The sequence below is a fragment of the Monodelphis domestica genome, chromosome 2 (assembly GCF_027887165.1).
Source record: "Monodelphis domestica isolate mMonDom1 chromosome 2, mMonDom1.pri, whole genome shotgun sequence".
Taxonomy (NCBI): domain Eukaryota; kingdom Metazoa; phylum Chordata; class Mammalia; order Didelphimorphia; family Didelphidae; genus Monodelphis; species Monodelphis domestica.
In genome coordinates this window covers 320,239,588-320,253,627 of record NC_077228.1, presented here as the reverse complement: position 1 = coordinate 320,253,627, position 14,040 = coordinate 320,239,588, and the positions used below count along the sequence as shown (strand labels likewise).

The 14,040-nt window shown below is 35.5% G+C and overlaps 1 protein-coding gene across 4 annotated transcripts in view; it reads right to left on the bottom strand.

Annotated features, from left to right (window-relative positions):
• COL19A1 (collagen type XIX alpha 1 chain) overlaps window positions 1-14,040 on the bottom strand; it is a 453,356-nt gene that overhangs the window by 89,070 nt on the left and 350,246 nt on the right. For all 4 annotated transcript variants that reach the window (XM_056818442.1, XM_056818444.1, XM_056818443.1 and 1 more), the window contains 6 exons: window positions 11,012-11,047; window positions 10,859-10,903; window positions 10,716-10,769; window positions 9,439-9,480; window positions 652-756; window positions 187-240 (listed from right to left, as the gene is read on the bottom strand). In XM_056818442.1, coding sequence (XP_056674420.1) covers window positions 187-240; window positions 652-756; window positions 9,439-9,480; window positions 10,716-10,769; window positions 10,859-10,903; window positions 11,012-11,047 — 336 coding nt within the window. The remainder of the gene's footprint in view (window positions 1-186; window positions 241-651; window positions 757-9,438; window positions 9,481-10,715; window positions 10,770-10,858; window positions 10,904-11,011; window positions 11,048-14,040) is intronic.

The window sequence follows — 14,040 nt, the reverse complement described above, 5'->3', positions numbered from 1 at the left end:
CTTACCAGACTTCAAAGAAGAGCAGGCTATTAGTTAAAAGACTCAATCTCTGCACCCAGGCCAATTTACTTGCCTTTTAAATTACTGGACCCACATATCAACCCAGATAGCAACCCCTCCATATTCTGTGCCCTAAATTAGTTATTTGGTCTGGGGGGTGATGGAAGGTGAAAAAGATTGCCTTACCTTTGGTCCTTCTCTACCAGGGATTCCTGGGGGACCTCTTGATCCAGTATCACCCTAAAGGACATAATAATGATAATCATCAAGGGAACTGCCATATCTATACTCCACATGGCACATATTCAGGATTCAACACTTTCATTCAATATTTATCAAACACCTAATATGTATAATCCAATTCAACAAATAGTTATTAATTGAACACTATTTGCAATACACTATTTTAGGTGCTGGGGAATATGCAATGAGAACTCCCTTCATGAGCTTATAGTTTAATAAGATGAGATAACTGGAGTGGGAAATGATCAAAACCCTATACAGTGTCACAAAGAATTGCACATGACTAAACAAAAATAATAACAACAAGATGAGATAATACAGTATGACACAAGTAAAAATAATGGTAACTTGACTATGGTAAGGGTACAAGAGGAATAGAGAATGCCATGAGATCATTTCCATGTTTACCTTTCCTGCTGCATAATAATGTCCTCCAGGTTCCCCAGCTCCTCCTTCCTCTCCTTTGGCAACTTTTAGCCCTGGGACACTCGGATGACAGCTGCCACAAACGTTCTATGTGGAATAGACAAAGAACTGGTGACTTTAATGAAGCATAGGAAACATATTATTTACACACACACATACACACAAAGTCCTTAGAATCTGACTTCTATTTTCATATTTGTCAGGGAGAGTGGTCCTTAATTCATTTAATTTCACAAGAGAAAATGGAAGATCTTTTCAATAGTCAAAGAGATAATTATAAAGGTCTTAGAAGTCCCAGGACAAATGTTGTTTCTTCTATTGTTATTGGTAAATTCTTGAAATGTGAGATAACATATCTGTGCTGTGTGTAAAATTATAGACACATACACAATGTAGATAAAAGTGCTTTGTAAGCCCTAAATTATGACATAAATGCAGTTATGGTGAAGATGTGATTTTTTAAAATAAGATTATTCTGAGAAGAGATCCATAGAATTAACAACACTGCCAGAGCGGTTCATGACACAAAAAGTTAAGAATTTCTGCTCTTTGGATATGCTAGACCCTATGGCCTCACATTTTCTCTCCTAGGTTAAACATCCACTATCATTCTTTATTTCTAATTTGTAATCTCTGTTTCATGGTTTCTTCATTGATACCTAAAAACATATGCACATTTCCCTCACAGTCAAAAAATCTCTCACCAGATGCTAGCATCTTATCTAGAAATCATTCTATATCTCTTCTGTTAACTAACCTCTTTGAGAAAGCCATCTTTACTTGATGACTCTATTTCATTTTCTCTTCTTCTCTTTTTACTACCCTTCAGTCCAGTTTCTGACCTCATCATTCAAATAAAATTGACCTTTCCAAAGTTACTAATGATTTTGTAGTCCGTCAAACTAAATGGCCTTTTAAAAAATTATTCTTCTTGACTTTGACTTTGACTAAAAACTTCTCCTGCATGCTCTCAAGTTTCCAAGTTTTTGTGATCTCTGTATCTCTCTTTCTTCTTGAATAGGATTATCTTCCATGCCACTCTCATTAACTATGGTAGTATCACAAGGTTTTTTCTGACCCGTCTTTGATTTTCTCTCTATTCTTTCATTTGGTGATTTCATCGGCTCCCCTGGGTACAATAACCATTTTATATGGATGATGCTCAAACTGATATATCCAACCATTGCATCTCTCCTGATTTCCATTACCACATCATGATATATTATTATGTATTTCAAAATGGATGTCTTATATGAATCTCAAACTCAATATGCCTAATACAGAACTCATTATCTTTCCCTTAAAACATATCCCTCTTTGGAATTTCTCTTACTATCTGCCTAGGTTCTCAATGTTGTGTCAGTTTTAAGTTCTCAATCTCATTCATTTCATATGTCTAAATCAGTTGCCAAATCCTTTTGTTTCTATCTCCACCTTATTTCCTAAATATGTATCCCTTCTTTCGGATTATAGATCAACCGCCCTTCAATAGACTCTCATCCCTTTTCACCTAGACTACAAGAATGATCTTCTGTTTCTGTTTCTCTGCCTCAAACTCCAAACATCCCCTAGAGAGTTAGCAAAATAATATTCATAAAGTACATGTTTTTAATAATGTAACACTTCCAATGACTGCCTATTATCACTATCAAATAGTAGTAGGATCAAATATAACATCCTATGTTTTACAATTAATGCTCTTCATAATTTAGCCCTTTCTGTCTTTCAGCCTTCCTTCATTTTACTCTTATGTACTCTACCATCCAACAACACTGGTCTATTTTCTTTTCCTCACACATGACTCCATCACCCCATCTCTATGGCTTTGTACTGGCTCTCACATTCTACCTCCTTACCTGTACATAATGGAATCCCTGTTTTCCTTCAAGTCAGTTAAAGTGCCAGCTACTAAGGAAAGCCTTCTCTTGATGTCGCTAGATTCTGGTGCCTTACCCTCAGTGGTTAATCTGTATTTGATTTACATATATATATTATATATATAGTAGATGCCTATATATGTACAGCATTAGACTGTGGTTTCCTTAAGAGGCTATTTCGCTTTTGTCTTTGTATCTCTAGCCCTTAACACAATTTCTGTGGCTTAGGTTTTTCATAGATGCTTACTGATACTCTCTCCCTCCCTCCCTCCCTCCCTTCCTTTCTCTCTCTGTATCTATCTTTGTCTCTGTCTTTCTCCCTCTCCATCTATCTCTGTTTCTCTCTGTTTGTCTCTCTCTTCCTTTATCCCTTTCTTCTTCCTTCTCCTTTTCTCCGAAAACAAACAAACACACAAACAAACAAACAAACAAACTCTGGAGCCTTTAGTTGATCATTGGTTAATATGGATCAACTATATGGCATGGCTGCTATAAAACTCTCATGCAATATCTTGTATTAATTAGTACACATCAAAGGAGGCTATGTCTGCCCTCTAAGGACAAGTCTAGTGAAGTTCAGAAAGACTCATTATTAGGAAGTTAGCCACTGAAACTCCTTTAATCATCTTCCTTGGTATGGATCTTGGTTATTATCTACACTAATAAAGGGAGTATCCACATGAATGACATCATAGGTCTTTGAAATATATAATTATATATGTGCATAGCACATACAGTACAGTATCCTGAGTGCTCTATGAGACTCAAGGGTGAGTCATCTCCTTGATACTACAGAGTTCACAATTCCTTCAGGATGATCCAGGGGTGAGCAAGGGGAACTTAGGATATAGAGATACAATATAATCATAAATGTACTATAAACACATATAATAGACAGTAAGTAAAATGAATAACAGGAGAATTTAAGAATTTAAGAGAGGTACATAGTCCTAGGTAACATATAGTTTCCAGTCTAGGAAAATAAACACTCTTTAACTGTCATATAAAACATTATTATTGCGCAGAATTAGAATGTTCAGCCCAGAGAAGAGAAAATCTAGGTGTGTGTGGTGGGAAATGGTAGATGTTTTCAAGTATTTTTAGGGTTGTCCAAATGAATTATTCTAGAGAAAGAAAGAGGGATAAAAATTGTAGGGAGGTAGATTTTAATTTAATATAAGGAAGAATTTGCTAATAATTACACATTTTTAACAGCAGAACAAATTGTTTTTTTTTTTCAAAGAAGAGAATTCCTAGTCATGCTCAGTGTCCAAATAGAGGCTGGGTGACCACATATTAGGAACTTTATAGAGGAGATTCCTGAATTGGAAGGTATATTGAGTCACATGACTTTAAATCTTGAGATTCCATTCAAAAAGCTTTTTTTTCCTTTCTCTTTATATAATCAACCCTTAATGCTCATAAAAGATGTCATATAAACAAATGAAGCTCATATTACATCTAATTACTATTAAATATGACATTCTAGTGCTTGGCATAGTGCCCTGCACATAGTAGGTCCTTAAGAAATTCTTTTTGTTTTACTTGACATATTACAGTAAAGAGGAAGGATTTGATATTCAGTCCATTTAGAATCCTTTAAAATAACAGAATGGAACAGCCGAAAGGAATCTTAAAAATCATCTAATCCTAAATTCTAAATTTACAAATGAGGAAACTAAGACCCAGAGGGATTATGTCCTAGGTTATACAACTAGTTAATGCCAACATCTATGCAAGAATCATGGGCTCCTTACTCCCAGGTCTATTACTCCACTATGCCATTCAAATTTCGCCTTTGGCTGCTTATTATTTTTCTATTTTTCTTTTTAAAAAGTCAAACCTTTCAAACTACCCCTCTCAAAAATATATTTAGCCATGGCACTCATAAATCATATTCATTCTTATCATTCTATTCTATTTTCTGATTAATTTTCTTTTGTATTTGTCTTCTAGGCTCCCCAGGAGGTTTTCTTTTAGAATGATGCATTACTCTATCAAGTATTCGTTGCTAGAGCCTAGATCATATTTTTGTAAATAGGAGCATAGTAAGAGGAGTGTGTGCCTCATGCTGGTGAAGTGCTCTTGACACTTAGACACCTTACAGAATAACTCTATGATTTCATTTCTTGAGGAACTCTCTTTACCAACTCAGGCTGAAACCACATCTTGGTCTTCAGGACTCTTATTTATATATTTCCATAAATCCCTTCTGAAGGGTCCATCAGAAACCTCAAAGGCTCTCTTCTTGTCCTTTTAATAGAACCTATGATTACAGTGTGATATAAATAATTTCTCTCAGTACAGATTGGTACCTCCTCTTCACCTTACTGCCTTAGAAGAATGCTTCTAGGTAATGAAGAGTTAATTTAAGAGGTTAAGCTCAGGGTCACAGAGATTTAGAGGCAGGACTTAATCTGAGGTCCTGCTTTCTAGGCACTACACCATGGTGCCCCTCTTTTCAGTATATAAGGACACCAATACAAAATTTTCACTCTTTATTGTCTCTCATTTTTGTTACATGAACAGGTTTCTTCTTTCCTTTTACAAAGTGTTTTCTGAGATAATTTGTTCAATCTTTTTTTTTTTAATTTTAGCTAATAAAGTCCTCAAACTATAGCACTTCTTTGTTGTCCAGTCATTTCAATCATGCCCAACTCTTCATGACCCCATTTGAGGTTTTATTGGCAGATAAAGACTGAGACAAACAGTGAAGTGCCTCGCCCAGAATCAGTCAGCTGGTCAGTTTGAGGCGAGATTTGAACTCAAGAAGATAAATCTTCCTGACTTCAGGCATATCTCCATCCACTGTGCCACTGAGAGGCTCATAGTATCTCAGGATTCTCTTTGTTCTTTTGTAAGAACATTGTGAGTAGAGCTAACTATTGGGGCCAGAGCTATATAAAAGGTAAAAATAATCAAATGTAAAGTCAGTTTTCACCCCCAAGATAGCTTAATCATACAGCTTCTCTACATATCTAATCTATCTTGAAATTCCTTTCAGTGTTTATTCTTAATGTATTGCACAAAGATGGATAAACGCCATATGCTTTTGGACTGTTATCATCTTTGGTTTGCTGGCTACATAACAATATTCAAAATGAGTAAATAAGGAATTGATTGTGGAGTACATAGGGGTGGGATAGAGGGTAGTGTCCTGCTCTGCCTCAGAGCATATAATCTATAGCAGAGAGAAACAATGTCAGTGTGTGCTGGAACTAGTTCAAAGTGCTTTTGAGAGCCAGTTGTTAAATTTTCAGTGTGAGAATTACATCTTGGAAATTGGCAAATATTACAAATGAATGTCTTGACTTTTTGTTTTGTTGGCTTTCTAGACTTAAGAAAGTGATGGAGAAAATGTTAATATTACAGATTAAATTTAAGAGTGTCCTATTTTACTTTTTGGAGAGCTTGTTATTGAGTCTTTACCAATACACTGATGAAATGCTTAGAGAGTTGTCCTCACAGTCATGAAGACTTGTGACCAAGTCCTACCTCTGAAACATAATGGCTATGTTATCCTTGGAAAATCATGTGTCCTCTTAGTACTCTAGGCAACTGTCTAACATTACACATTGCAGAGAAGTCCAAGCCTACTTGCTGTGGTAGTGAATAGTGCTTGCAATCAGGAAGACTCATCTTCATGAGATCAAATTCAGCCTACTACATCCCTGGGCAAGTCAATTAATGTTTTTTGCCTCAGTTTCTCAACTGTAAAATGAACTGATGAAGAAAATGGCAAACAACTCCAGTATCTTTGCCAAGAAAACCCCAAATGAGGTCATGAAGATTTGGTCATGACTGAAATGACCGAATTACAAAAACCTGCATTGGCTAAAGGAGTTATTTCACTTGGGAGTTCTTCATGTTGATAAAATTACAGGAAATTCTTACTCCCAACAGATTCCTACCAGCACAACAACACCAAAATACAACAAACTTTCATTGCATTACATTTGTGTACAGAATACTGTACTAGGGCCTGGAGAAGATACCAGGCTTAAATGGCATGTGGTCTTTGCCTTCATAAAGTTAAGAGTCTAAGAGAGGAAAAACATATTAGACATGTGTGAAGGAGAGCTCAAAATAAGGTGGTCAGTGTGGTCTAAAAAAAGAGAGGTGGTCACTGTTCATGGAGACTAAGTATGGTTTCATAGAAGAGATGACATTTTAATTGGGTCACAGAGAATTAAGCAGAAATTCATCAAGCAAAGATGGAAGAAGGGGGACTTCTTAGGAACAGGAACCAGTATGAGGAAAAGTTGGGAGGTAGGAAGCATTAATGACAATTCAGGGGTCAGAGAATAGCCCAGTTTGGCTAGAGGGAGTCTGTCAGGTCAGACAACATGTACGATGGAGCTTTATACTGCTTTATTCAGGTAGTTCTCCATCTCCTAAATACCTAGTAACCCATCAACTAACCAGAAATGGAATTTTGTGTGTGGAGCCACCTTATAATGTCACTATCTCAGAAGAATCCATTTCATGTGACCAAGAGGTCTTGGGTAGAAGTATGGTAGACATAAGTTGGTGGAAACATAAAATAGCATAAATGGATATGGTACTTTAAGGATCTTGAACTGATTTATATATATGTGTGTGTATATATATATATATATATATATACATATATATATATTTCCAAAGGTAGGATAACTAATATCCTACCCTTTGGAAGTATTACTATAGGTATTTTTATACCAATTTTATAGATGAGGAAACTGAAGTTGAGAGAGTGATTTGCCCAGAATTACAGTGCTAGTAAATGTTTGTGGCATGATTTGAACCCATGTGTTTTCAACTCCAAGTCAGGCATCCTATCTACTACTTTTCAGATTATCATTAATAAATATTTGTATAGACTATATGGCCTAAGGGATATCATACAGAATTTATCTGATTGGAAAGATAGATGGACCAGTCATGTAGCCAGAATAAGATACAGGAAATAGAGAGATCTAGTACTGCATTTAGACAGCCAGATGGTGCCGTGAATAAAGTATTGGGCTTGAAATTTGGAAGACTCATATTCCTGAATTCAAATCTGGCCTCAGAAATGTACCAGCTGTGTGACCCTGGGCAAGTCACTTAACCATCATTGCTTAGTTCTTACCACTCTTCTGACTTGGAACCAATACACAATACTGATTCTAAATGGAAGGTATGGGATTAGGAAAAAAAAGGACCTGGAGGAAGGAGTCTACTACAATGCATTGTCCCTTTCTGGAGAGAAGTTTTATGGGAAAATATGAAAAAGAATCTGTACATATTCATCAGCTTATTGTACTGAAGTAATGATTCATGTAAGCATCCATAGAAGTTTGCCCACTGTCTTTGCTCTAGTAATTGAAACTCAGTCCTAATAAAGTCAATAACAGCAACATGCATGCAGTTGTTAGGTTGGATAGTCCAAAAAACACAGTGATGTTGTAATGGAGGCCAAAGGAATGACTGTTTGTATGCCTCTGTCTGTTTGTCTGTCCATCCATCCATCCATCCATCCATCCATCCATCCATCCATCCATCCATATTTAATCTCTCTCTTTCTTTCTCTCTCTCCCTCTGTCTGTCTGCCTATCTATCTATTTATCTATCTATCTATCTATCTATCTATCTATCTATCTATCTATCTATCTATCTATCTATCTATCTATCTATCTATCTATCTATCCATCTATCCAGGTGTGTTAAATTCAGTCCATCCTACTCAGAGCTGGCCATGATAATGAAGATAGTAAATTTAATGAGACAAAAAGTCAATTAGCACAGAAATGAATGTTATGTGGTGCTCTTCTTTTAAAACTGTTTTGATGTTTGATGACAGCTCTTGATTAATGAGGATTAAAAACCCCTGATATTTATTACTCCAATAAAAATGTACATACAATATTAGGAACAGAATACTCCTCTCATTACTGGATCATTAGCCTGATGGTGTAGTTTAGTTAGCAACATATTCTTATATATTCCGAGCAGCTTCTTCTATGAATATAACTGTTACATATATAAGAGCTGGGAACATAATTCCCACAAGATGAAATTAGAAAGCAATAAAATTGCATTGCAATCTGTGACACCAATTCACTTCTTTTTTCCTCACATCACATCGATATAGATTTAGATTATTTTTACATTTAGTTGGCCCAACAAACTTAGTGTCTGATTATGAAAAAAAAATACAGGGAAAATGTCAAAGTAAAAACTAAAACTTCATGTTTAATTTTGAATTTGCCGACAGAGGCATAATTGTTATCCAATGTAATAACAAGCTATTCGCCATACTGGAGAGAGCTCTTCTCCCTTTTTGTGCAGTCCCATGACCGGATATATATTAGTCCTTTAAGTTATTTCATGAAAATAAGCTATAGTTAAGCTTCCTTCTCAGAGCTAACTTACTGTCTGTTTTGTAACTTTCTCTTTCATATGTGTAGTCTGGTTATCTTATTTGGGCTTTCTCCCCTATTAGATTGTACTTATTCAGGACAGGATGGCAAATAGGATCATGGTTCCCATAAGGGAGCCAAGGTAGGTAAACTTCCTATTAAGAGAATAGTGCAATGAGATGCCTATTAGGGAAAGAAATGGCTTTCCTGGTCCTCTAGACCAGGAAAACAATCTGTTCAGGGTTACTAATGCTACTATTTCTTTTCAATAGCTTACTTTAGGAGTGGGCCTATGGTGCCATCCCCAAGAAAAGAGTCATGAAATTAATATAAGGCACAAAATAGGAGAAATAATCATACCATAATTATTTTTAATATATTTATATATATATTCTCCATTTTTAATTTAATGCTTTTGATGAAGCTAAACAAGATCTACATGCTAATAATGTCCTGGCTATTTTTTCCTTAGAAATAAACTGAAATTATCTTGCATAGCAACTGATTACCTTCAGCATAGCACCAATGTCTCCCAAAAGAGGAAGTGCAATCTGTAGTAAGAATAGAGACAAATAAATGATTTTTAGAAAATGAACAAACATTGGGATTCAATCTATATTTATAATAGTTTGCTATATCCTTGCCATCAGAATACATGTTATTTTAAGATCACAATATGTATACTTCAAATGAAAGAGATCCAAGAATTTTATTGTGAAAGAAATACTCTTTTCTGAGAAAATTCTACCTCGGGTAATGCCCCCAAACACTATTACTGGTTCAGGCCTGAATTAGAAAGAAAATTTTATTTAGAAAGAAAAAAATCACTGCAATGTAAATTAGTTGTACAGGCTGTTTTAAAAAATGAGAATTTTTACATTAATTCTCTTCACTTTTGTTTCCCAATGAAGCTAAAAAGGAAGATACATAGCAGCAGATCCTCATTTTATTTTTGTTCACACATTAAAGTGTCCTTTATCATGGTCATTACATAAGCTAAACTAGGTTTTTACAACTTTCCTAGTGGTTCACTCATTAGTAGAGCTAAAAATAAAGACCAAACATATACATATACCTAGCTATTAAGTCAGAAGGGGTTCAGAGTGTGAAAGGAAGAGTTTTGCATGATTAAATACTGTGCAGTCAGATGAAGGCTTCATCATTCAAATTTATATCATTCCAAATTGATTGTTATGTTGCATATGATCTCCACATGTAGAAATGTGGATATTGATGCTACTTAAGATGATTATATTGTATCTGAAAATAAGGATATACCCTACAACAAAGTTTTGGAAAACTTATTGATATAAAATGAATTTTGAGAAACTTGCTTTTCATTTCTAATTATCACAGTCATTTCCATTTCTTAAAGTATTAGAATTCATGAATGCATACAAGAATTCAGGCTATTTATCTGTAAGTTTTCATTTAGAAAATAATGAGATTTATTAAGCAGCCAGCACTAGGAAGGGTCAAACTTCTACATATATTTTGATTATAATTGCTATTGAATTGAAACATTAAATGCCTAAACTCAGCTGGGGTTAAACTTCTCTAGCTGAATTACAAACACTAGAAAATAAATGTTTATCACACATTAATGCTGATTCAGGCAGATTTTTAGATCTAAAATAATGGGGGCAAACAAAACCACCAGGCAGCAAGGAAATAGTCTAATTAGTTGTGATGGTAAAAATCTGTATTCTCTGATAGGATAACTTGGCTTTTGTTTGAAAATCCAGGCATTCCAAATACATAAATCAGTCCCAGCTTATACACATACCGGGTCACCTGGGGGACCTGGCATCCCTGGCTTCCCATCTCTCCCTGGAGCTCCCTTTAAAAAAAGAGAGAACATCATTCTTTAAATTCATCACATGAAGATAGGCTCAATGTAAATTATTAGAATGTAAACCTACTACTTACATCAGTGCCTGGAGTTCCTGGTAACCCGGGGAGTCCTCTAGGACCCTGAGAAGATAGAGGAATCATGAATACTTATGATAGGGGTCTTCAGACAATTACTGCCTATTAAACATGGTATATTTACTTAACCTAATAACTTAGTAAGTGGTCTACCTGAATACCTGGCTCTCCAGAGGGTCCTCTGGATCCCTACAAATGAAAACACAATCAATCAGGATTCTCTCTTTAGGCACAGGAAGCTTAGGGTTAGCATTTATTAACTGCCTACTATATTTCAGGCATTGAAAGGATTCTAAATTATTTAGTTGATTTCAACTCTCTGGAAGATTTTAAAAAGTCTCTACATAGTTAAAAAAAACCAACTCCATAAATCACACTCATATTGTAATCAAGATATTAATGTATTTTTAAAATCCAAATATTATTTTCAAAATTTACTAATAATATCATTTCCCATTCCCTTCAGCCTCTTATTTCTGCAATGTTTATACATTTGATATAGTAAAATAGAGAGGAAAGAACACTGGCTTTTGAACACTGGATAGCAGCCTTCTTCTCTTTCCCTTCTTCTTTCCTTTCCACTGAGGATACAAAAGCAGAAATGAAAAAAGTCCATCCCCTCAAAAAGTTTATGTTTAGCAAGAGGGATAGCATGTATCTTCAATATAGACTAGAAGCTCCTCTGTCATTTATTGTCTAAGAAAGTTGCCTAGGGCAATATCAAATTAAGTGGTTTACCATGAGTCACGCAACTAACTTGCATGAGGCAGATTCTAAATTGAGGACTTCCAGACTCAAAGATCAACTCTCTCTCTATTGTTCCAAGTTGCCTTTGTGCTAGCATTTTGATTTTTATTGCTTTCTTTTCTGTTTTTTAAATTGTTGACTAAGAATTCCCATATGACTATTTCCAAAACTACTTTTTCCTTTGTTCAATCTTCTATTTACAGCTGTCTCTTCTATTCTTGCTCTGGAAAGTAAATTATTTAATAGAACAAATTACTTCTGTCATATCCCCTTTTCATCTCCCACCTTTAGTTCTCTGGATGAATTCAATAAATTTACATTGCCTAAATGAGTATGGTTAGAAGAACATTTTTCGCCCATCTTGTATTTTCATATTCTATGCATTTTTAAGATTTATTTTAAAATATTCTTTCTACTAATTCCTATTACTAAAGCCCTTATATGGAAACTATTTCAGCATGGCATAATTTTATTCATCTATATTACTTCCACTTAAAACATTAACTTTTTGATTTCTTATAATTAAGTTAACAGTGTTATGAATTTGTTACCAGTGAAAATAGGGAAAAGTCCCAGATCTCCAAGATGTCGGTGCCAGCTAAAAAGCAACCAAACTCACATGGGCTTGCCTAATGGTACACCTACCATATAATCATAGACAGTAGAACTTTTATTATAGAGAAATTGAGAGAAAGGCCATAAGGGACCAAGACTGAATTCATTCAGCAGGGGAAGGATAACCATGTAGCTCACACTGCTATAACTTTGTTCTCATCCACTGTAGCTCCTGATAGAAGCACATAATCCCCTTAAGAATCAGCATCAAGAATGTCTTTCATGTTGGAGATCTGATGGGCTGCTAAGCGATATCAGCCTATTTCATGAGTTTCTGTTTTCCTCTGGGTCAGCCAGGAAAATATGCTTTCTTGTGCTCCTGAAAGAGTAGGGATTCTTAGGTTGGGTATCCTGCTAGCCTGTGTGTGTGTGTGTGTGTGTGTGTGTGTCTGCCAGAGGCCATGGAAAGGAGCCAGGGAAGTGATTTATGCTGGTCAGGTGGCTCAGGGGTGATAGCTGCTGACCAGAACAACTCCAGGTAAGAAGAACCAACTAATGTTCCCCTCCTCTCTCCTTTGAAGGGATGACACCTGGGGAGATGGAGAGTATTATGTGTTTCAGTGATGGGTGCCATCTTCAAAGTACTTTGTAATATTTCATGTGTTGTCACTAGGAATCTTATAAAATAGGTTTCTTTGGTTTTTATTTTATATGAAAAAAGAGGATAAAGTAACTGTCACCTCATAGGGAGTAAATGTAGAGTCATTATCAGAACCTTCAGTTTGGGGTCTTAGACGGCCCTTTTCTTAGAATCAATATATTAGTTTTTTTATAGGTCTTGCCAGTAGCTCACAATTACCTCTAAGATATATATTTCCTCTACTTCTACCTATTCTGGATTATTTTACATTATTTCTCCTTTACATACTCTGTAGTTCAAGCAAGCCAACCTTCTCTTTGTTCTTCACATGTGACATTCAATCTCCCATCTCTATACCTTTATACTTATTCCCCACGTCTAAGATCATTCCCTTCTCACCTTTCTCTTTTGGAATCTAGTTTCCTTCAAATGCTCACTTAGAAATCACTCCCCTTCTTCTTGGTGAGGCCTTTCCTAATCTCCTTCATGCTAGTTTTCCTCCCCAAACATTACCTTATATTTATTGTGCATATACTTCTATATATACATGTTATCTCTCCTGATAGGATATAAACTTCTCTAGGGAAAGGATTATTTCATTTTTGTCTTTACAACACTGGAGTCTAGCACGGTGTCTGGCACACAGTATGTGCCTAATAAAAGTTTGTAGATTGACACAAATTCAACCATGTACAGAGTTTACTGCCCTTTTCCTTTATATATTCAGCAGTTTGCTTCCCTGGCTAGACTCATTTTTTCCCATAACCTTTCCATTGCTTTCACCTTGTTCAGGCCAATTTCTAGATACATTCAGTTTTGTTCCTTTTTCCAATTTATCTCCCACATCGCTACAAATTTCTGTAAATGCTTTCTCTCTTCTTCTCCACAAATTTGCTATCTGCTCTGTTTTTTTTTTTCCTGACAGTCCATCTTCCTATGAACCTATAGTATGACAGTAATCAGGAAGGTCCCTGATCCAAGCAATTTTTCAATAAAACTGTTCTCTCAGATGATATCACCTTTACAACCAGAAAATAAGCTGAATGGATTCAAGCATCAGTTAATGGTTAGAGTTTAGTAATATCCACAGGTCCCTTCTATGATCTCAGATAACCTGGAGGGTCTTAGTTCAAGGACCAGAAAGCAAATATCCTTTAATGTCTTGTAGATAGTTGAGCAAATAGGAAAAGTACTCAGAAGCATATACTATTGGTATAACTGGTCACAAAACACTGTTCAT